Raw genomic sequence first — 24,669 nt, 5'->3', positions numbered from 1 at the left:
CATTTCAAACCACTAAAACCACTTTATACTGAAGGAAATTGAAAAACTTAAAACACTTGGTTTTCTTCAAGTTTGCTTCCTCATTACCATGCATAACCAGATCATGCAACTTCAGCATCTCAGTCTACATCTGAAACTATACAGGATTAAAGTCCTCAAGGATGAATCCGAAATCTTCTGATCCAGTCTTGATCATATATAAAAACAAACTCAGGATGGCATCAACTCACTTCGATTCCCAAAAAAATCTAATGACCATTATTTCAGAACAAATATGACATAGGGAGAGTCAGCACTTATCTTCGTGCATGAGAAGAACTGATTGGTAAGAAATTCTTTCGAGTCAAGTTAATTTTGTGATAGAGCTAATAAAAGAAAAAAATATATACGAACTAAAAGGGAAGACAAAATGAGGCACAGCTGCTGTAAACCCGTAACAACTTATTCTGTAACCATCATGGGAAATATCTTCACACCAAAACTGCCTGAGATGTACACACCATTTCCCTTCAGCCTTTGCTGACTGCCATGTAAAATATGCATCTTCCAGACAATGGCAAAATAAAACACAAATTCTTCTCAAGAGTCGGTACGCCTCACCGGGACACAAGAAGTACCACAAGAAGCAAAACGTTAATCATCAGGCTGTTGTCACCCATATTACCAAATTTAACCCCATGTAAAATGTGCCAGGTTCAGGGGTACAAAAATAACAGTTCTTAGGAAAGACATCAGGGGGCAAAAGCATTTGGGAAGCGTCTTTTCAAAGATATTATTTTACTAAGTCTACAGAATGTCASAGAATCTAACTGTGCACTGAAACCTGAATGTAGTCTAGTAAGTCAGTAAATTAACTCAAATAAAAAGAATACAGGGTCAATTCCAATTCATCTCTGATCAACTCGCTGACCTTATCCTTATGACAACTATAAATTTAAACTATATTATCCCTAGAATCCTATTAAAGTAGGAGACGAATGCAATTTCATCAAATGGAGTTTGACATTCAGTTGCCCCAGGTCTCACAGCACAAGCACTGAATTTCTATTTTGTACTGAATCATTTTAGACCATGAACATGCAAGTACAGTAGCTATATACTTCAGTAGGATTTCAGGAAGCCTAAGTTTGGAAAAGAAGATAGATGGAGAGTCATAAACTGCTCTCACTAATAGATTTTGGCCCCTTGGCTGAAGGTAGAATGGTGAAAGTCTGGTTCAAGACAGCGATACTCGGTTATAACTCATCAACCTAACAGGAAGGACTTTTTCAGAGCACTCAAAGATCATCAGCTACAGCTTTTACTTGTTAAGACACACAAAAGGAATATATAAAAAGAAAAGGATAGGTGTGTCTAATAAGCCTGAGAGCACAGTTCAGAACGACACGGGCAGTTGTCAGGAGACACGTATGCTTTGACCTTCAACAGTTTCCCGTAGCTTTACAAATGCAATCAAGAGGGGCTACAGACACTCASTTCATGCACACAGGAGATTAACGTGCGCCAAACAGCCTAGTGAATTCTAAACAACTGCTGCTTAACATGAAAAAGAATATTTTTATGTAGTAGGAAATTTGTGCTCAAAGAGATTAAACAAACCAAATAGGGGAAAACAAGCCAGCCTTGGGTTTATAACTAAAACCAACAACCCAGCCTTCTCCCATTCCCTTAAAATTTCTTTCACCGCTAAATACTCTTATGACTGAAGTAACTTGAGTCACCATAGATTAAGGTCAATGCATTTAAGTGCAGGGCTTCACTGGTGAAAAACTTTGTATCATACATTTCTATTCATTATTATGCTGAGCCATCTCACCAAGCATTCCTATGAGAAACTCTGGCACTGACAGCTGTAGAGATACTTGCGACCTTTGAGAATGTCATACCTCTTCACAAACACGCACATTTTTACAGCTTCCAGCAAGACATGGTATTTTTATGTAAATTGTTGGGCATTTATTTCAAGAAGTAAGAAATTCTAAAGGAATTGATCAAAAGTACCTAAGAATTGTGAGTATGAAAGCTTGTTTTTTACTCCTAAAATCAATGTCATAGATGTAGCATCTGGAAATTAGGTACTTGTTGTCTTTTACTGATTTTGTAGCACCATTACAAGCCTACCTTACAAATCTCTCACTCCCTCACAAACTGGGGCATTACCCTCCTCCCCTGTCTTTGTGTATGCATGCATACACAATACAAACTCTCAATCTAAAATTACATYTCCCTTCTCCAGTGTTTTTCTCTAGAAAAATTTAACACATTTCATACCACTTTATCTCTTCTCAATATACTCAACAGAAATTTTGTTACAGCTTTCTTAATCTCCAGCAKCTATTCTACCTTACATCACAGAACATTTTAGAAGAATGTTATTGCTCATAAGTGCCTTAAAAAGCATCCATAGATGTTATTTTTCCAGCCATAAAAAGGTTAGCAGTATCAGAGAAGTGTCAGGATTGATTAGCYTCAATGACTCATTGAAAAATTCAATTGTACTACAAAGAAAAAAGTATTTCCTGAAAATGGAGAGAAGTCAAAGTAATTTATGCTTTAAATTTCCCACATCAAAAAGGACTGTCAAAGTAGAGCCACAAGAACAATGCTGAGAAATCAAAACATAACATTTCCTTGACTTGGAGTAAATACTGATCTTGAAACCAAAGAGAAAAATTACCTGCTGATGTGGCCCATACAATATTTTTAAAAACTTGCCTTGTTAAACTAATTATAATACTTGAACCAGCAAGAAGCAGAWATTTGACTCAAGTTCAATCAGTCAAAATATTCAACCTCAACTCCTACACCATCCTTTCCATACTTAAGGAACCATGGGATGCCTTCCAAATTGCTTGCAACATTTGATAACATTCAGTAATGAAGTGTCCCTAATCTAAATGCTGTCTTAATTTGCATTTGCACATTGCATTTTCAATTTGTACCATATCATTCACCTCCTCCATAACAGCATCACATTTTCTTCTCACATTCTTCTGAATACTAAAATAAAGTCTCTCTTGCAGGCCAAAAGTGCTTCTTTATTCTGTATTCTCTTCCTCTTTCCCCCTTATTCRTCAATACCACCTCCACCTCCTCAATGTAACACTAACAAATGAGTTAAATAACTGAAAAGAATTAAACAGCAGTGGTAGATTTTGARTATCTTAATGATTTCAAATCCAGACAGAATGCCTTTCAAAAGGTCCACTTCAGCCAAAGTCAATTTTTGCATTCAATGCAGAAGCAACAGAGCAAAATAGTAAGCTTATGATATACAGGAAGGTCAGAACCAATGACCCTTTAAATCTATAAAATGATAAATACTGTTGTACTAAAGAGCAGTAAAAAAAAAAAGGACACACTAAAGTAGTCAGCATTCAAAATTGCAGTACTAAGCAATACACTGCAACACACATTCAAAAATCAACATATAAGAGGTGGCATGAATTCCCATTAAACATTGTTAAGAGACAGGATTCTGCTGACAGCATCATATGGGCTCCCCAAGAACCAGGCTAAAAAGAGGTCTCATGAATTTGGCATTCCTATACCCAACTATCACATTTTGCCCTAGTTGCTCGTCTTAACCATCCTTTCTTCATTCACTCCCTCTTGACATCAGTCTCAATAGAGTATTTACCCATTTCTCTCACAGCTATCTACAAAGCTTTCTTTTACAATGCCTCTTTTCTACAACATTGGTCCTAAACTGCTCTAAAAGCTAGACTTACTAGAAAGGCCCACTCAAAATCTCTGTCCTAGTGCTAGAAATAAGACTAACATTTCTTTTCAGTCCTTTAACAAAATGCATTTTGCTAATCAACACTCACTGACCTATCACAATCTCTTACTGATGATACCACTTGATTTCTGCTGCAGGTCATTATTTTCTTGTTACTACATCATTCTGTTACGTACCATATATAAAAATATATTCTAGATAGCATTTTTTTTTTTAAAGCTTCAGCTTTTGGCAGCCACCATAAAAATCAACAGGCTAACAAGAACTTAATTTTCAGGCTACATTGCTGGGGAACCTACTGGAACAAGAGCTAGAGAAAAGTAACAAACTACTACAAGCCACAGCTGTTAAATTAAAAGAAATCTAGTATTTCAGCTGAGACACTAAATTTGCTCCACAAACGGCAGTGAAAATACCAGGAAAAACAAACACTCATGAAAAACAAAACCATAATCTCATTCTGCAAGYACCCATGTGCAATTCAAGCAAGGCTCAAATTTTAACCTGAAATGAAAACCTTAAGTAACAGGACTTTTGAAATTAGAGTGAATATCCATCTTGCAAACACAATATCCCATTCATAAGCCAGGACTTGTAAACTTTCACTGTTCAAAAGGCTGCACTCTTTTTACATACAACCTCACATTAACTAGACATTGCATGAATCACAGAATCAATAAGGTTGAAAGGGACCTCTGGAGATCAYCTAGTSCAACCTCCCTGCTCAAGCAGGGTCACCTASAGCATGGTAGATGGGGCTGCATCCAGGCAAGCCTTGAAGATCTCCASARAAGGAGACTCCACAACCTCTCTGGGCAACCTGGTCCAGGGCTCCGTCACTCTCACAGKGRAGAAATTCCCCMTCACGGTCAGGYGGAACTTCCTGTGCTTCAATTTCTGCCCATTGCCTCTTGTCCTGTCACACGGGRCAACTGAAAAGAGTTTGKCCCYSTSCCCTTGACASCCTCCCTTCAGGTACTTRTACACRTTGATMAGATCCCCCCTCAGTCTTCTCTTCCCCAGGCTGAASAGGCCCAGCTCTCGCAGCCGTTCCTCATAGGACAGATGCTCCAGTCCTCTCAWYATCCTCGTAGCCCTACACTGGACTCTCTCCAGTASCTCCATGTCTCTCTTGTCCTGGGGAGCCCAGAACTGGAATTAACAGCAACAGTTCATAGAGATTTATACTTTACCAGAGATCGTGCAATTCCAGCATGCAATTTCCAAAACACATCAGTAAACTGAGGAACTGCACATTTCTGCAAATCCAAACCAAAGAATTCCAAAGTTTGGAGTATAACAAAATCCAATCAAAAATGTGACTAATAATTTTGCCAGCATCTTTGGCTGAAGTATGCTTTGGCTTTCAGTGCATCATAGTGTAAACAAATCTCAGACCCAAAGGCTTAAGACAGCTGAAAGATCCATTTTTGTATTAACCACTTGTTCTTCTACTTCCCTTTGTTACAAAAATGCTTGGGAGCAACATTAGAATTTGAGGCTTGCCCAGAAAAAGATATGTTGCCCTGAATTAATGATTTGTAAAGAAGCCAATGTGAGAACATCACCCAGTAGCACAGAGTAATAAAATTCAGACTACTACTGTATATATGTGTGTGTGTGTGTGTGTGTGTGTGTGTGTGTATATATATGTGTGTGAGTATACATATATATATATATATATATATATACACTCACACACATATATATACACACACACATATATACAATAGTAGTCTGAATATATATACACACACACACACACACACACACACATATATATGGGAAGAGTGATGACTGAAAAGATAGTATTTTCCAAAAGGCATGAGTTAGATGCATTATCTCTTCAAAAAGACAGCTAATATAATTGAAATAGAAAGGCATACTCCCCTTCTATGCTCTGCAAGACCCTTCCACTGTAAACCTGTTAGAAAGCTGTCACAGCAAAGTTAGTGCTTTCAGGMGGACACTAGCATCCCTGTTTCAGAGATAAGGAGATGCTAATGTCGACAAAACATCAACTAATATTAATTTTGTTCTATGCAGATGAGGTTATGGAAACAAAGAAAGTTCTTACAGTCTTTCAGCAATATCTCCCTAAAAGAACAGTCAAGGGCAGAGATGTTCTTTCTCAGAACCAGTCAAACACTGTCCAACCYCCAAGAGCATCTTCCAAACATCAGCTCGTGTACTAAGCTGATACGCTACCAAGGTGCTACCAAGGCAGGACACCATGCCCTTGCAGGTAGGAAGTTTCGGAAACTCTAGTTCGGATTGGAAATGAACTGTAGCACTATTGACTACAAATGCATCCAGRTTTGCATTCCTTTTCCGGAATGCTCAGGCAGACCAACGTTTTGGAAGCATCTCAGACGCACTCCTTCTCTTTGGTCTACCCTGCAGGTTGATAAAATTCATTTCATTTCAGTGATAGTGAGATTGGCTTTTCTTCTCCAGCCTTCTTTGCCAGCTGCACTGCCTCTCTACAAGTAGCACRTGAAATATTACCACAGAAAAATACAATCAAATGGACTGTTTTAAATAGTATGTCTTAGGTCTCCTTCTCTGGAGATCTTCAAGGCCCGCCTGGATGCAACCCCATCTACCATGCTCTAAGTGACCCTGCTGAGCAGGGGGGTTGGACTAGATGATCTCTGGAGGTCCCTTCCAACCTTACCGATTCTATGATTCTAGGTCTTGTTCACCTAGGGGATAGACTTGACAGAAATTATACTGTTTTTTTGTTGTTTTTTTTTTTTTTTTTTTTTTTTTCCTCAAGAGTTTTTTTTTTTTTTTCTTTCTCCATCAGCTTCCCCCACTCGCAGACATCCCCACTTCTATATGCCTTTTTGAGGGCTTTACTAACGCACCCCTCAATTTTCTTCAGCTGTATTTGCCAGATATCTCATTGCCCAAACACAACCCTCTCACTCCAGGGAGGTTGGCACTGAACGCGGGGCTACGAGGAGCTGGCAAAGCCACGTGTCTCGCTCTGGGGAGCATCGGCTGGACCAGGATTTCCAGCTGAGGGATTAAACACACACACAGCTCTGGCAAAGGAGAGGAAAACCTGCCTTGAAAACAAGCTGAGAGCTACCATAGCAGCACAGCAGGGTCTAGGAAATGAAAGAAAGGAAGATCTCCCAGACTTCCCCCTCAGGCTGTCTCAAAGCAATTTATACCTCATTTACTTTTGATTCAAAAAAGGCTGGAGGTTATCATCTTAATTGTTTGGTTCTCCTTTCACTCATTCAACATAAAAGCCCTCTTAAGAGGATTTTAACCTCAGAGGCAGCAGCTGCTTCTGCAGGGAAGTGGGGTGCAGAGGGAGCAGCCGGGCGCAGGCCACCACAGCTGGCTCCGTCTCAAGGCTCCCCACGGTTGGGGGGGATCAAAAATCTCACGGAAGTGAGGAATATGAGCTCYGTGCCACAAAGCAGGTCTTCTGTGACCACTGTCCACATTCCCGGACAGTCAGCAAGTCACTGCCTGGGAACAGCGCACTACACATTTTCTATTGTAAAACAGTAATTAAATTACAATTTGTATGTTAGTGGTACTACAGTGAAYTGCCAGGGACTCATTTTGGCTAATACTGATAAATCATCATCAAAAACATGACTTTCTTTAATTATCAAGTGATTCCAACACAGATGGAAATTCAGAACACTGCTCAAAATATTTTTTAAACGGTAGCTCCTTGGGAGATGCTGAAAGCAGTGGATATCCGCATCAGAGAAGACATCCACAACCAAGGAGTAATTTTCCCAATTTTAACTACAGACTGCACTGACAGTAGTTAGCAGACTCTGGATATATATTAACTAACTGGTCTGCTTTATTATTATTTCAAAAAGCAGCATTTCCTTTCAAATCAGTGCTGTGTAAGTTCAAGCAGCATTTCAACCTCAGCACTACACATTTAGAAAATTGTACATCCACAAATCACATCACAGTTACAAATACTTCCAACTGCCATCACCAAGTACGTACTCAGGCACTAACCATTTTTTAAAAAATGGCAGCATTTCCAGCTTACAAATCCTGTGCCTGTAGAACAAGGCAGKTCGAATGCAGAGTATTCGGGTCACTCACTCACATCTGTAAAACTACTGCAATGGATTAAACAGCTGATAAAAGCACAACAAAACTGAGGGTACTACTGCAAGCTGGAGTAACCTACAAGAAGTATTKAACAAATGATATTTTAGTGAATAATTTTGAATCATACAATACCTAATATTTCTGGAAATACAGGGCCATGCATTTCAGTCACTTCTCGTCTATTCAATCACAAAACAAAATGTTCCTCATTAGAGCTTGAATTTGCACCAAATGCTGAGACATTAGCATGTAAATAATATTCTCTGCTGCCAACACTGCTCTGCACTGCAAGAACCATCAATCTACTAGAAATATCTTCGCTAAGGAACAAGTTCAAGACTTACACTGTTAAACACAGGTTTCACAGGTAACTGTAAAAGCACCTTGCAAAATAGCTTTCTCTCATTAGGGCAGAGCCCTGAGTGATACTATAGCCGGTTCTGCAGAATGGAGATGACTTGGGAGGCTGCTTCAGTTGGGGTAAGGAGTTGAGGGGTTTTTTTGTTTGTTTGTTTGTTTTTTTGTTGTTTTGTTTTTTCTTTAAAATAAAACACTAACGTAAAAAGGTGGCACTACTTAGTTCAGGATACCTCTGCCACACTGGCTCATAATTTGTAAGCAYCACTTGTTCTAAAAGACAAGCAGCCCATTCCCACTAGCTGGTAACTCTACTGATTTATGAAAAACTTTCGCATCAGAACCAGGGAAGCCTTTCTTTGCTCAAAGAACAGGTTTTTCAAAGAGCTGTAACTGTTAAATGTTAAAATAAGTCCCCTACGTTTGGCATTCTTCTACACTGGATTCTTATTTACAGAAAAACACAAAGGTCCCTAACAGGTACTGTCTACCCCAAAAATGGTGTAGCATCCACAGTGGTTCAAACAYACATTCAAATGCAGAGCTTTTAAAAGAAGCAAACCCTGCATATCAGAATTAYGTACTCTTCACCCTGTGATGCAGAAATCTAAGATACATGATAAGAGCAGATTTTAAAAATAAAATTCCTAAATGTCACTTTCTATCCGGATTTTAAATGAGATTAAAAATACCTTGCATGATCATTTTATGCTGCATGCATTGCTTAAGGGATACATGGCAGCCATTTGTTTGAAATAAATAGCTCACCAGTAACTCCCAGAGACAAAAATTTTAATCCTGTAGATTTCCCATTTTTCCTAAACATCACAGGAGTCGACATAAATATCTGGAATGCTGCTTTAAAGGTGCAAGAGGTCCAAACATTTACATCAACTCTTTCATACACTACAGAAGTTTCTAATAAATTGCTAAAAATAAATTGAAATTGAAGTCAGAGAATAAAAATTAAAGACTGGAGCAAACAAAGATTGCTAAAGCAGCTAACYTGAATGAACAGGGAAGAAAGATTAAAGAAAGAATTTAAAAAGCCATCTATGGATCTGGAGTTTAAAATAGGTTTTCACAAAGGACTGTATCAAAAGCCTCTGTTACACTCTTTCACCTAGCAAGCAATTCATGAATGTTTTACTTGAAAATAATGATGCCAGGGAGTCAAACATCCTTGTAATCTCAAGAGCAAAGGTAGTCCAAGAACAAGAAGAAATGATTTTGCTGAACCCTGTGCCTAGTTTAGCACCRTCTCTTTGTATAGCATACAGAAGCATTACAGAACTACAAGATTTTTTAAATGACATACAATGTAACAATACTGCATGTCACAGCCACTGTTAAAAACAAGCTTTGGTTGTACTTAAGCTATAGAAATTGCAYGGAGAGATGTGCTTTCTTTAAAATTTTCCATCAGCTTTATGGAAAGTATTCAGTGTTCACTGCGCTGAGCACAGACTGAGACTCTGCCAGCAGGTTTCATTAAAAGATATTTTTTTGTAATGCATAGAATTACGGAAGCTCTTTGGCTAATAACCAGTGTAGGMCCACTCCGCTTGTATGCAAATATTTAATACTTCATATAAATCATTACTTGCTGTAACTCAGCWAGAAATACACAAGCGCAGTGGTACGAGGCCTATACCCTAAGGCACTGACRTCCTGAAGGAAGGATAATTTATGGTATACGATGCATCACAGTATTGACTTTTATTTAAGTTAAAAATAAASAGTTTCTGTGACTCCTTTGCCAGGAGGCTAGCTCTACAGCCTGCCCCTGGGGGCGAGCATCCCGTTCCAGCTCCCGGCCGGACCTTGCGCCGCAGCTCCCTGCTGCTCCCCTCCTTCGGGTGGTCGCTTTCTTCCAGCTAGCAAAACTGTACTGAGGAGACCAAGTCACCAGCTTCACATGAATTAACATGTAATCTTAGCAGATGAGCTAGTAAGAGGAGCTAAAAGACACTGCAGCATGGGCAGGACCCGCTGGAGGATTTTAGTGGGCCAAAACTTCAGAGCTAGGTCACAGCAATCCTACAAACTAGGCAGTTTAATATCCTGTATTCTCAAGAAGGGAGTTTAACAGCAACAGATTTGTCTTCAGTATGCAATATTTCTAACTAGATGATTAAACTAACTAGTAAACAAAAAAAAACCTTTACTGTAGACTTAATCTATGTTCTCAGATGAACAGTACTTTAAGAAATATAGCTTTTGCATTTGAAAACGTAACATCCAATTTCATAAAATTAGCATTAAAAAAAAAGAAGTGTGTAACCAGGGAATGTTCCAAGTCTTTACAACATCAATATGGTTAAACGCACTTGAAATGGATAATTTCCACAATGTTAACAGAACAGCCAAGTAATACTGTAGATTTCCTAATTGCTCTATGCACACAGCTGACCYCCTTTTTATGCATAAGGACACTGCACTTCTAAACAAATCCCATGATTTAAACCAGCAGTTTAAAATTGGCATATTTAAGTAAAACTCATAAAAAAGTATAAAACTCATAAATAGTTAGTAACTATGACTTACCTCTTAAAAAAAAAAACTCAAAAATTTATACCAAAATTGTAATATCTGTCAAGACTGTTCAGCTTACCCAAGGTTTCTTTTTTTATGGCACTGCAGAGAGACCAAATTTTTGTTTTATAATTGTTGTCACAAAAATACAGAGACAGAATGCACACATAAGGGGAAGAGAGGGACAGAAACACAGGTGKGAGGGGTGAAAGAGTGGAACAGGTCTGGAAGTCACGTCATTAATGAAACTTAACCACCGACTTGTCTTGCTCCACCCCACAACCCAACATTCCTTGTCAGGTAGGTAACAYTGACACCCAACAATGACCAGAAGCTGTAAGAAAGTCACGCAAACGTCCTTTCACTCCTTCCCCAGTTTCAGGGGCAAGGAGGGGTAAAGGCAGCCAGGGATCCAGGAGTCAGCGCACCACACCACCACCTGGGGATGCTCAATGCCAGCACTACACCTACTCTTGCTCACTCTTGGCCTGGAGATGCCAAGAAAGACACAGATGAGGAGGCGATGGTGTGTTTGACAACAGCTATCAGACCTCTGGAATGGCCAGCTAGAAGGATTTCCTCCTCACCTTCCATATTCACCCCTTAATCATACTGCACACTTCTTATTTATTAAAATGCACTGATACTAACAGAAGAAAATTAAAATTGTGTGACCTATGGAATTTACACTAGGCAGTATTTCCAGCATTTTATGGCTGAAAGGGGCACTAAAAATTCTGCAAAACAAACCTGAACATCTAATTCTTCCCTATTAGAATCCATTACCTCTTAATAACTTAACTTGAACAATAGTTTCCATCATTTTCAAAACCTGAACGGAAAGTTCCCATTTACAGAAACATGCTGAAGCTCAACAAGAGCAGTGGGACTGTTTTGCTGTCAAAAACAGGAATATTCAAGTTGCAAAAATCAATCATTTAAGTTAAAAGCGTCAATCTTGCTTGGGCATATTCCACAATTAGATGATCACACACTAATTTCTCCACCAGATTTCTACCTTATTTCATACACAGAATAGGTTAAAACAAACAAACAACCCACAGACACATAACTGATCCAACTGAGAGCGTACTCCACTCTCTACTCCTAGACCCTCTGCAGCATTTGATACTACTAACTAATGCACTTATCACAGAAATGTGGCAAGGATCCAGCATACTGTGCTCAAACTGTTTTCCAAGTCCTTCCCAGAAGGACATTCCAAAATACAGCAATAGGGAAACTGTACTTGTACTGCCTGGTCCCTCATTTCTCACATGCCAGAAGAATTACCTCGCTGTCTCTCCAGTTCTTTCCCAGTTCTTCATATGAACTGGTCTACCATAATACAAAAATAATCCTTTCAAAACTTTTATCCAGAAAATAAACAAAAGGGAAAAAAAATATAACGTTATCAATGTATTTTTAACATATATAAAATRTGGTATTAAGGTAGATACATAAAATAGTAAAGATGCACAATTTCTGAATCTTCCCACACCATTTCTTTCATTTTTATATTAGAACACTAAAAGACAATATTTGATTACTCATATAAACCTTCATTCTTCTATTTCTATTAAAAAAGAAACCATAAGTTGAAAGCATTTCATATTTTATCAGCAACTTTCATGTTAGCAGCAATCAATAAACATCACACTAATGAATGCATCAATCAAGACCTGTTTCCAGTTAGGCACTGCATGCTCCTCATTTCTGCTTTCTAACAGTTGCATATTTCACAACAGTAGATATTTATATAGGAGATTAGAAATCCAGATAAAATTTGAATAATGATACAAATCTTTCAACTTTTGACTTCTAGTTCGCAGCTGCTTAGCAGAGAAACTAAATATTTCATTGTTTTGTGTTTATGTATAAGTGGCTTCAGATACATGGTCTTCCCACTTTTGTATAACAAGTATGGAAAAACTAACCCTTTCTGCAGTATATTAACACTCAGTCACAGAAGATTTCTGACTTGTCTGAGCTTAAATCAAACTATAAATGTTTAATGCTGGAAAGCTGTTAAAAGGTTACCCACCAAGTTTCAAAACTTTGAAACTGATTTTGTCTCCTAAAGATAGGAGGCAGCATATGGAAGGGCAGGAGAGGGATTAGGTTTCTAAACTACTATTCATCTTCAATAAAGTTAGCTGATAAATGAGTTCACAGGCTAGTCACTAAATACAAAAGGAAAAATGCTGGTTGTAAGTGTGGCAAGCAGACTAAGTAGACTAAGTTTATGATGAGTGCTCTGTGCTAACAGCACAGGAGAAAAAAGATTAAAATATTAATTGGAAAACTAAATACTTCCCTTAACAGAAGGCTCCTTTTACATGCATGCAAGTTGAGAAAAACACCTTGCTGAAGCAGATGGCCATTGCACTTGCATCTCTTTTCTACAGAGTTTCAGTTGTTGGCTACACGAAGATGCACAAAAAAGCAAAACATACACTTACGAAATTCACTTTTTATAAGTGCAAAAAAACCTTGCTATAATGTTGTATTTAAACATTAAATAAAAACAACATTTCTCTGAATATGGAGCAGAGAGGAACTCTGAGATATAAAGCCACTTGCCAAGGAAAAGAAAGAGCTATATGAATACTTTTAATAAACCTTTATAACCATGCTTTCAAGTAGTGTTCTTTCTTCCTCTGCATGTCTAAATATTTTGYTAAAAAGGAAAAAAGTTATGGTAAGGGAGTTACATTATTGTAAAGATCATTCGTTACGAACTGTATACAAAAGCAGATCCCTGCATCCCCAGTGCAATCAGTGTGGTTCCTAGTGCCATAAACTGCAGCACCCATCAAAATAATGACTAAAAATTGCAGCTATTTTAGGAAAATACAAGCAAAGCAGTAAGTAAAAAGAACTAAAAATGACAATATTTTCTAGGTATTCAAGTTGTTATTGATAAATTAAACCAATTATGTAGTTGGTCAACCRGGTATTCTTCTAAGAGTAGAATTTTGTCCTTTTTCCTCCTCTTCACTTGGATTCTATCCAACATAAAAAATCATCAAGATTCATGAGTTTTGCTATAATGTGCACTTACCAGTGCTGGATTATCTCTAGCTTCCACACAAAAAACATTCCGTCGTTTCACTGTCAGCAAATCAAGATCTTTATCATCATCATCATCATCATCWTCAAAGAACTGCATGGAGTCTGCATTTGGAGCACTGCTTAGCACAGAAACTTCCTTCTCCATTTTCTCTTCAGATACCGCTTTCAATTCCTCCTCAGATTCATCGTCACCAGTACCTTCATCACTGGAAGAAGGATATTCTTCAGTTTCTTTCCTTCTGTCCTCTTCATTAGTTTTGTCAACAGATACATTTCCACTGAAATTAGTTCTGTATTTCTCTACTACTTCTTCGCTTATTGAGGAGCTGGTATTTTTATTTTGCTTTATCTCCTTCAACTGATTTGTCTCTTCAGCTGTCACATTCACAGATAATTGTTTCTGAACTTTTTGAAGAAATCTCACACGGGGTGCCACCGCAAGACCAAGTGATCTAAAGAATAGAATTCAACAAGTAAATTACTCTGAAAGGTTGACACAGAACAAAATTTGACTAAAATAGAAGCCCTCATAAATGGCTCAAGTGCTCCGATTTTAATTATGGTAATTTATATTTATGCATTTTGACCAACATATTTACAAAATGGACCTTTTGACACACAACAGGATATTCTACCTTGAAAATGCAAATGAACATTGGAAGAGTAAAAAGGATGAAATAATGGAGAATAAAGCACTCTGAAAGATAAGAATGATTAGAAATCCTACCAGGAGAAGGCCAMAAACAACCAACTTATAAAGCTAAAAACAGGAGCAAATTAAATATGATTTATAGAATCAGTAAGGTTGGAAGGGACCTCTGGAGATCATCTAGTCCAACCCCCCTGCTCAAGCAGGGTCACCTACAGCATGGTAGACAGGGTTGCATCCAGGCGGGCCTTGAAGATCTCCACAGAAGGAGACTCAACAACCTCTCTGGGCAACCTGTGCCAGGGCTCCATCACTCTCACAGGGAAGTGATGTTCCCCCTCACGGTCAGGCGGAACTTCCTGTGCTTCAGTTTCTGCCCATTGCCTCTTGTCCTGTCACACGGGACAACTGAAAAGAGTTTGGCCCCRTCCCCTTGACACCCACACTTACACATATTGATAAGATCCCCCCTCAGTCTTCTCKTCCCCAGGCTGAAGAGGCCCAGCTCTCGCAGCCGTTCCTCACAGGGAARGTGCTCCAGCCCTCTGATCATCCTCGAAGCCCTACTSGAGCCCGACTCTCTSCAGTAGCTCCATGTCTTTCTTGTMSTGGGGAGCCCARAAMTGGACACAGGACTCRAGATGAGGCCTCMCCAGGGCTGAGGAGAGGGGCAGCATCACCTCCCTCMACCTGCTGGCAACACTYGTCCTAAGGCACCCCAGGAGACTATTGGCTTTCTTGGCCAMAAGGGCACATTGCTGGYTCATGGTCAACTTGTCATCCACCAGCACTCCCAGGTCCTTCTCTGCAGAGCTGCTCTCCAGAAGGTCAGCCCCCASYTTGTACTGGTGCCTAGGGTTGTTCCTCCCCAGCTGCAGGACTCTGGGCTTGCCCTTGTTGAATCTCACGAGGCTCCTCTCCGCCCAGCTCTCCAGCCTGTCCAGGTCTCTCTGAAGGGCAGCACAGCCCTCAGCTGTGTCAGACACTCCTCCCAGCTTGGGATCACCAGCAAACTTCCTGAGGAGGCACTCTTGTCCCCTCATCCAGGTCATTGATGAAGAAGTTGAACAGGACGGGACCCAGCACTGAGCCCTGGTGGATGCCACCAGCCACAGGCCTCCAACTAGACTCCACACCACTGATTACGGCCCTCGGAGCTCTGCCTTTCAGCCAGTTCTCAGTCCATCTCACTGTCCACTCAGCTAACCCACACTTCCTGAGCTTATCTAGGAGGATGTGATGGGAGACAGTGTCAAAAGCCTTGCTGAAGTCAAGGTACGCAACATCCACTGCTCTGCCCTCATCTACCCAGCCAGTCATTCCATCACAGAAGGCTATCAGATTGGTTAAGCAGGATTTCCCCTTGGTGAATCCATGCCTGCTACTCCTGATCACCTTTTCCTCCATATGTCTGGAGATGACATCCAGAAGGAGTYGTTCCATCACCTTTCCGGGGATGGAGGTGAGGCTGACCRGCCTAGAGTTTCCTGGGTCCTYCTTCTYRCCCTTYYTGAAGACTGGAGTGACACTGGCYTTCTTCCAGYCCTCAGGCACCTCTCCAGTTCTCCAGGACCTTTCAAAGATGATGGAGAGTGTCCTGGCAATAACATGCACCAGCTCCCTCAGTACCTGTGGGTGCATCCCATCTGGGCCCTTGGATTTGTGGATGTCTAGCCTGCCCAGAAGGTCTCTAATCCTTTCCTCCTCAACCAAAGGAAAGTCTTCCCTTCTCCAGACTTTCTCACTCACGTCCAGGCTGCAGGATTCCTGGGGACTGCCCTTASCAGTGAGACTGAAGTAAAGAAGGCATTCAGTAATTCTGCCTTCTCTGTATCCCTTGTCGCCAGGGCCCCTGCCCCATTCAGTAGTGGGCCCACATTTTCCCCCCGAGTCCTCCTCTTGCTGCTGATGTATTTGAAGAAGCCCTTCCTGTTGTCTTTGACATGCCTTGCCAGACTCAATTCCAACTAGGCCTTAGCCTTCCTCACCGCATCCCTACATACTCCGACTGCATTCCTATAATTCTCCCAAGTAGCCTGTGCCCTCTTCCACATTCTATGGACTTTCTTCTTCTGTCTGAGTTTGGCCAGGAGCTCCTTGCTCACCCATGCAGGTCTCCTGCCCCTTTTGCTCCACTTCTTACTCATAAGGATGCACCACTCTTGAGCCTGGAGGAAGTGATGTTTGAATACTAGCCAGCTGTCCTGGACCCCCCTCCCCTCTAAGGCCCTAACCCATGAGACCAGGTAGGTCTCTGAAGAGCCCAAAGTCCACTCTCCTGAAGTCCAGGGTTGCAGTCCTGCTTGTTGCTTTACTTCTTTCCTGCATGAACTCCACCATYTCATGGTYTCTGCAGCCAAGACTGTCCCCAACCTTCACATCTCTGACCAGTCCATCTCTGTTGGTAAGGACAAGGTCCAGCAGGACACCCTTCCTYRTAGGCTCCTCCACCATTTGYGACAAGAAGTTATCATCAAMGCAYTGCASGAGCCTCCTGGAYTGTTTGTGCYTTGCTGTGTTGTCCCCCCAGCAGATGTCARGGTGGCTGAAGTCCCCCATGAGAACCAGGGCCTGTGATCGTGAGGCTACCTCCAGCTGTCTATAGAAGGCCTCATCGACTTCCTCTTCCTGGTCAGGTGGCCTGTAGTAGACAACCACAACAGTGTCCCCCATGTTAATGTAATATGGTATAAGAAACACCAATACAGTTTTGTATTGGAGACGTACATGTCATGTCAGGGATTGATGAAGCACTGATCTCTGTCATCTTATCCAAACAAGCACAATATGAATGAATGACTAATTGTAGAAAAAGCCAGGAGTTTTTTGTTCCTTGTCTGTCCCTTGAAAGAAAATCTCACTTGCCTGCACCCCTTCAGTAAAGCTTTGATCATCATGACACATGTAACTATCAAAGCTAACAACTGGATTATGATGATCCAAAGTCAWATTAATACTCCAAAACAAGGGAGAAAAAACAGCCATAAAACAAACCTATGTAAATATTATATAGGAAGAATACCGGAGGGCATTGCATGGGAGCAGATACTTTTGTCTCCAACTAACAGAATAAAGCTCTTGGACACTTCTCAGGGAGGGCTGGAGGTTTTTTTGGTTTTTTTTTTTTGTTTGTTTGTTTGTTTGTTTGTTTAATAAAAAGGAGATTGAATTTAAGAAATTACAAGTAGCTAAGCTTAAATAAAAGCTGTATGCAAACAATCCCGCAAAAATTTATTATATAACTTCAGAGAAATATCAGTATTTTGACTGATTATTGTTTCTTTTCTAAAGTATATTCCAAATTGAGAATCATTTTGGAGAAACACTCCAGCACTGCTAAAAGTTTCCTTATGTTGCAAGGTTCTAACAGTTTCGTTAAAATTTATTCCTGTAGTCATTTGTCAAATCTAGAGTTCAGTCATACTAAAAAAAYGAATAGACACCAGCTTTTCTTCTCATCAGTTGTAACTGGTGATGTCAATTTTAATTTATTCATTAGCTGCCACTCACACTACAATCCTACTCAAACTRAAGTTACAGCTATTCTTCCTCTGACTTTCAATTCTAACATATGCAAACTCTTCCATAATAAGAAATGTGGAAGATTTACTCAAAAGGAAAGACAAAAGGTAGATAAATTATTTAATAGGATTTGCTAAATTCTAACACAYAACAATAAAAACATTAAAACCACAATGCAGTCCTCAGACTATGATAGCCTTAAAATGACAACATAAACTCAGCTGACAAACCAACAAACAACTCTGTATCAAATTTGGGTGTGAAATGTGGTAACTTCTTTGGAGCAAGTGCCATAAGAAGATGTTTAAATCAACTTCTAAAAGCAATCCGGCAACAAAATTTCCAATTATTATTATTTCCAATTCCTCTATTTCGAAATATGAGTGTAAAGAATCTGTGGTCATTTGTGCCAGAGAGCTGATACACAGCATTTTTTACACAAGTTAGTTCTTTGCTGTAGTACTAAATTAYTACATTTACTAAATCAAGGATATAGTCCATTAATGAACTTCTTCAGAATGATCTGAATCATAAAAACCTGCTGTAGCTCATAGGRATTTTCTTTACTACAGAACAGACAATTATTTAAAATAGCCCCAAAAAGATGAAAGACTACCACAAGTCATTTCAAGAGAAGAAATGAGTATCAGTATAGATTACATCCACATTCAAAAGGTTTGCAGAAGACAAGATGTGCAAATATTTGTAAGTAGGAGAAATCAAATCAACTGAAGTGACACAAGTCTGAATTAAACAGACATTCCAGATGGCTCTGATTAATAAGCAAAATGAACAGAGGAATTGCTTTTGCTGTGCTACCCTATTTGATTAACCAACTTCAGGGCGGGATCTTACTCACGATTAGCAATTGTGATTACTGCACTATGCTTTCAGAAGTCCATACTAACATCCATAAGGAGATTATCTGCTATGTTTATGTTTCAAGTAAGAAACTTTTACACTATACAGCTCTTAATCCTCTAGGACAAAAGGACAACAGGAGGATCTAGATTTGGAAGAGAAAAAAATTAAGTAATCACAAATCGGAAACTGGYTACATGCTCTTATAATTACAAGGTATCAACTCTTGTTGGAGACATTTAGGTAATTATTTAAAGGGACCAAATACAAGATTAATTTACATTCAGAAGGAAGTCAGTGGAGTTCTACTAGTGGCTATGATCTGAAATCTTATGCTGTAACAGGAACAGGGACAAACTTGTCTTCCTCACTATAATGCCTACCATGTTTCAAACAGAATTTTTTTAGCCACCATATAGCGTTGTGAATGAGACCCTGGCTTTGCCGGGGGGGGGGAGAGAGAGAGAGAGAGAGAGAAAGAAGGGGGGGGCATGCACACACACACACACAAACTGCAGGTAAGCAGTTTCTAAATTAAGTTGGTCCTTGAACAGACAGATTCTATACTCAAATGTCACCGAAATGAAGTTAGAATATCCCTCTTTAAACAGATATTTTTTCCTCCTGTGCCCAGTAACTGAAAACTATATCCTTCAATAGTTAATTYCTATACTTTGGATGCACTTAAGGTGAAATAAAAAGAAGCTACTGACCTAATACATGCACTGTAACATTTATCATAGAAGACAGTTGTATTATTTTCCTGATCTTCCTTAGCAATGACGAAGAAATTCAATATACCAGGAGCAGCTAAAAGCTATGGTGTGCCTGAATAGTCTGGAWCAATTTTGGTATACCTGCCTATATGGCTGGTGTCACGGCCGGGACAGAACCTTCTTTAAGGAAGAAGGGCAGCTCGTTCATCGTCAGGGAGGAAGAGGACATGGCAAAAACGCTCTTGCTCTGCTAGCTAACAGGCTTCCTAACTAATTGAGGAAGCTTTAAACTAGGTTCATGGAAGACAAAGACAAAAAGCTCCCCCAAAAAATAAATAAATAAATAAATAAATAAATAAATAAATAAAGGAGGAACAGACAGAGGCAAGAAGGATGCTTAGAGGATAGGCTCCCACATTTCCCAGCAGGAAGTGACCTGACTAGGGACCCATCTAAAGAGGCTGCACACAGACACATGCAGCCTGGTCAATAAGCAGTATTCATTAGAAGGATGTTCAGAGTCACAGAACTGCGATCTCACTGAGGCCACAGAGACACAAGGTGATCACTTGCATGTCCGGAGAGCTACAGCGGATGAATGCAGGATCTAAAAGAAGGATARGCAGGAAAAACAAGGATCATTTTTTCCAAGTTGGCTGAATGAGCCAACCATGGGAAGCTCTCTACTGGAACTACTACTTGTGAATACGCAGACACTGCTCAGGTAAGTGATGGTCAGTGGCAGCAYTGGCTGCAATGACCATGAGATAGTGTAGTTTARGATCCTAGGAGAAACGAGGAAGGGAGTAACGGAATGACCCTGGACTCTAACGGAGGATTATTCAGCTTGTTCAGAGATCTGTATGGCAGAATTGCATTGGAGATTGTGCAGAAGAAAAAAGGAGCCCAGGAGAGCTGGGTGATCTTCAAGGATGATCTTCTAAAACCCCCAGAATGTTCATTCAGATGTACAGAAACTCAAGCAAGCAAGGAAAAAGGCCAGCATGGATGATCTAACTGAATTCAAATATAAAAAAGTATTCAGAAGGTAGAAATGCAGCAAAAAGACAAGAAACTAGTGGTTCTAAGTTACAAYGGAAATTCCAACTCGATACAGAGAAAAATGTTTTCGTCATGAGAGTATTTAAACACAGCAGGAAAAAAAAGTAAAGAGTGTTGTTTGTTTGGGAGGAACCTGAGGCAGAGAAAGGAAACTACAGAGGCAACAAAAAGGATGGGCAGGAAAGAGACCAGCTGATCAGGTGTGCAATTCCGTGACGGATGCTGTCTGGAAATACCTATCAGACAGCTCTGCACTTGCTCACAACAGCCGGAGCAGGGCAACAAACCAAACCTGCTCTTCTGACCATGCAGTAAGGGTTGGGCCTGCACCCACAGTCGGGAGACCAGACTGGGAGCAGGGCGGCCAAAGGAGCAGACAGGCATGGACAAACAGATCAAGTACCCTGATACCATGGTGTTGGTGCCCATTCCACACTTGATGGCATCTGCAGCCACCCACTGCTTCATAACACTGGTCTGAAACTAATACTGGTAAATTAGCTGGGTAYTAAGTTGTGTGTCATAGACATTTTCCAAGTACTTCGATCTCTACTAGCTTTCTTTTATCCTCTCAGTACCAATGCATGGCTGAACAGAGGAATATGCTGCCTTCTCCCTCTGCTCTTCCTGGAGGACATCAGGAAAATCAGAGGCAATTACCTTCCTTAGCAGCCCCTTAGGGCACTTGCCTGCTCAAATATACCCCTGGAGATTGAGATATACATTAGCATTTAAAAGAACAAAGTGCCTGAGGAATACGATATTTAGATTCCCTGCCTTCTCTTTACCTTGTCTCCTATGCAGGAGATGAGAGCAACTAATTATTCCTTTTCACTCTATTTTCAAAACATTTATGTTTTGAAAGCTGTCTTTTGCAATGAAAAGACAAATCCCTCTTCTATTCCAAAGTTGAGACTCTCCTTGAAAGAACTTAAAGGCTAGCTCTGTAAAGGCCAGCATAAGGCTTGTGCAAGTCTTCCTCGCTATTAAGGCTCATTAGCCTTAATAGCAATTCGTTATGACAGGATACTGGATAGAATACTAATGTACAGAAGTCTGAAGGTAATAAGTCTCTAGAACATATATCTATTTATATATGGATATATATTAAGCAAAGGACCATTCCTTTTCTGCAGAGACTCATTCAGCAGAGCTGAAGAGAATCTCTACACATAGATATTCCATGCAAGACAGCAATGGAAACAGTGGGCAATTGCCAYGCAGACCGAAATGCAAACCTGACAGGGGCATTAAGCAGCCTGTTTTCTCTGCGGAATTTTTAGAGAGTAACGTAGCAAGCAAGCAGTAAATCTCTGCGGCAAGACTGAAACACTTTCAGGAGAATATATGAAGGCAAAAGAAACAAAGGATTCTTATTCTAGGTTTGTCCTGAGTTTGTGAACACCAAACATAACAGAATTCTGCTTTTGAATGCAGAATTCAARCATAACAGGCTACCAGGGCACTGCACATTTCAGAGATGTTAAGCTGACTGATCCACTATATCACTCTGGCATGCGCATTGAATTGAAAGCCAAGGGACAGGAGGGTGAATTTAGGYAGATTAACAGTCTGAAGAGTGCGAAAGAAGAGTGCCAGCAGAAAGGGCTCACAGAGTCCCAGAGTAGAATTTCTGAATTCTCTCAGATTTAGTGTCTTCTGACTTTTTGATTACACTTCCATATATTTCACAGTCCTAAATGTCTCCTTCTCTATCTAAAAACTTCATCTAATTTCTCCCATTTTAATACAGAAATGACTTTAGTAACTTGGCAGAGCTGAGATTCCAATMCTCTTTTATAAAGGACCTAATCCTGGCACTGATGCCTAAGAATGACTAGTCTGCCTACATAAATATAAAATACTAGACAACACATCATGCTGAAATCCATAGAGACACTGAGATTCCTTAAATCAAGTACTACCACAACCTCCTAGATGGTTGGTTAATACACTGGTGAAATTTGTGAGCACATCCCACTAAGTCTTAGTGCATCCCTCTAAGTCTTAACCTTCTTGAAAAGCCTGCCACTGGCCCGTTCATTCAGCACAGTAAGGCTTGTTCAAGGTTTTGCGAGTTCTCTGCTTTTAAAAATTCCTCAGTTCATAAAGTGAGAATGCGGCTTTTAAAACAGGTTTATATAGTTTAAAAAACATAATCATGTTAATTACTGCACAGCACACAGACCAGGTGTTCTACAGTCAAGTAATTTGTCACATTTTAGTTCATTGTACCACATGCTGACAAGCTTGAATATTCAAGTCACATCTGTATGAAATTCCAGAGACATGCTGAATTAATTTATCATGCATCTTTGAGCATCTTCCTGTTCCCTTATGACTACCCTATCTCCTATGAGATTATTCTAAAATTACAAGTTTTAAAACAGTCTTAGAKGATCAACATTTTTCAAATCAACCTGTTAGAGTTAAGCTCCCTCCCACACAAAATGTGGAACGGTTCACATGCATGTATAAAAGCAGTAAAACATACACTGCTCAGTACACTGCAGAAATGGTTTGTCTTCCTCACAACTCAGTGATTTTTTTAAAATGCAAATTATGTTTAAGAAACAATGTCCCAATCACACGCAAAATGAGATTGCAGTGTATCATCTCTACATACTCCAATATACTAAATATGCCAATATTTAGCTAAGAGGCTGAAGGGCATCACTGAAAAARAGAAATCTGTATTCTTTTGCTTCATAACCTCTGTCTTTTGTGTTGCATACAACAAGTGTTGCTTTTGCTGCAAGAGATCTCTTCTCTTTGTAGAGATATGCAGTTTTTACGGAATCTCTATTTAGAATATGTTTGAAAATAAGCAAAACACAGCAAAAATGAAACTGAAAATGCATTACATGAAAATGTCAAATTCTGTGCCTTAGCATAGCTAAAACAAGTATTTAAAGCTATTGTGCATGGCAAAATCTCATTACAAACTTTTCACTTTGAATACTATGTTTTCCATTGATCATACTTACAGGGCATATTCTGCTAGAGGCAATTTGAAAACATCAAATACTTCCTTATTCTTCATTAAGTAAATTGAACGCAGGTAGGATACAAAACACTGAAAGGAAACACATAAGTATTTTACAAAAATATATATATATATTCATTCATTTACCAACACATGAAACTAGCATTATGTTGTTGTTCTAAACAAAACAGAATTCCAATGGTAATTGGTCTAATACTGACTTCAGACTGAAATTCTTCTATCCAATACAAAAATCAGCCAAAACTTATCACTACTTATCAAAGTGAGTGAACTTCAAATATTCTAGTATTTCATTGAAAGCACACTAATTGGATGAATTTGCTAGGGGTATATCATTTTATTTTCACTAGAAAGAAAACACAACAAATCAAGAGAATCTCTTTTTTTGTACAGCCTCTCTGAATTCTGTAACGCAATTCTGACATCAGAATTACATGGAAAAAAGACTGTGTTGCTATCATCGAAGATGGTTTGACTGAGTCTTAGCTACTGATTGACAAAAAAAAAAGTGATTCAACTTAACTTAGCAGTCTTTCATTTACTGTATCCTTGAATAATTCACATTATCTTGCATTTGCCATGAACTAATCACATATATGTGGTCAATGAATGCAGCTGAACTGACCAAGACAAATTCACTCTACAATATTAACTAATACATGAGTCCAAGCTTGACATTTCAATTAATCCCAGACTTTCACCAGGAAAACTTGAAGTACTGCATAACAGGACAACTTAATCTTGTTTTATACTCTCCTCTGTTCTTTCCATAGGGAAAGAATCTCATTTTTCCATATTTTATAGAGCTTCTCATCTTTATACCTTTATACCTATATTTCTGTCATAAGTACATGTCTTAAAATGAAAAGTATTTCTATTGTCACTGATGTATACTACTAGACAGATCTACTTACAGCTTATTCCTACTTCCAGTAAGAAAAGAAACTCCTACAGAACCACTTCATAAAACTTCATAGCTTTCTCCTGCTGCCAAAGCAGGAAAGTTGTTACGATAAGTTACATTCTTTAGTCCATGAGT

At 39.4% G+C, this 24,669-nt stretch overlaps 1 protein-coding gene across 1 annotated transcript in view; it reads right to left on the bottom strand.

Moving 5' to 3' along the window:
• Window positions 1-24,669, bottom strand: part of DDX10 (DEAD-box helicase 10) — a 191,248-nt gene that overhangs the window by 126,385 nt on the left and 40,194 nt on the right. Inside the window, exons 13-14 of the mRNA XM_085309102.1 lie at window positions 23,611-23,699; window positions 13,803-14,265 (exon numbers count right to left, since the gene is read on the bottom strand). Of these exons, the coding sequence (XP_085165228.1) occupies window positions 13,803-14,265; window positions 23,611-23,699 (552 nt within the window). The remainder of the gene's footprint in view (window positions 1-13,802; window positions 14,266-23,610; window positions 23,700-24,669) is intronic.

Source organism: Rhea americana, unplaced genomic scaffold (assembly GCF_003343005.1).
Source record: "Rhea americana isolate MKP2758 unplaced genomic scaffold, rheAme1 scaffold_29, whole genome shotgun sequence".
Lineage (NCBI taxonomy): Eukaryota > Metazoa > Chordata > Aves > Rheiformes > Rheidae > Rhea > Rhea americana.
The sequence above is the reverse complement of the archived record's forward strand: the minus strand, read 5'-3'. Positions and strand labels throughout refer to the sequence as shown.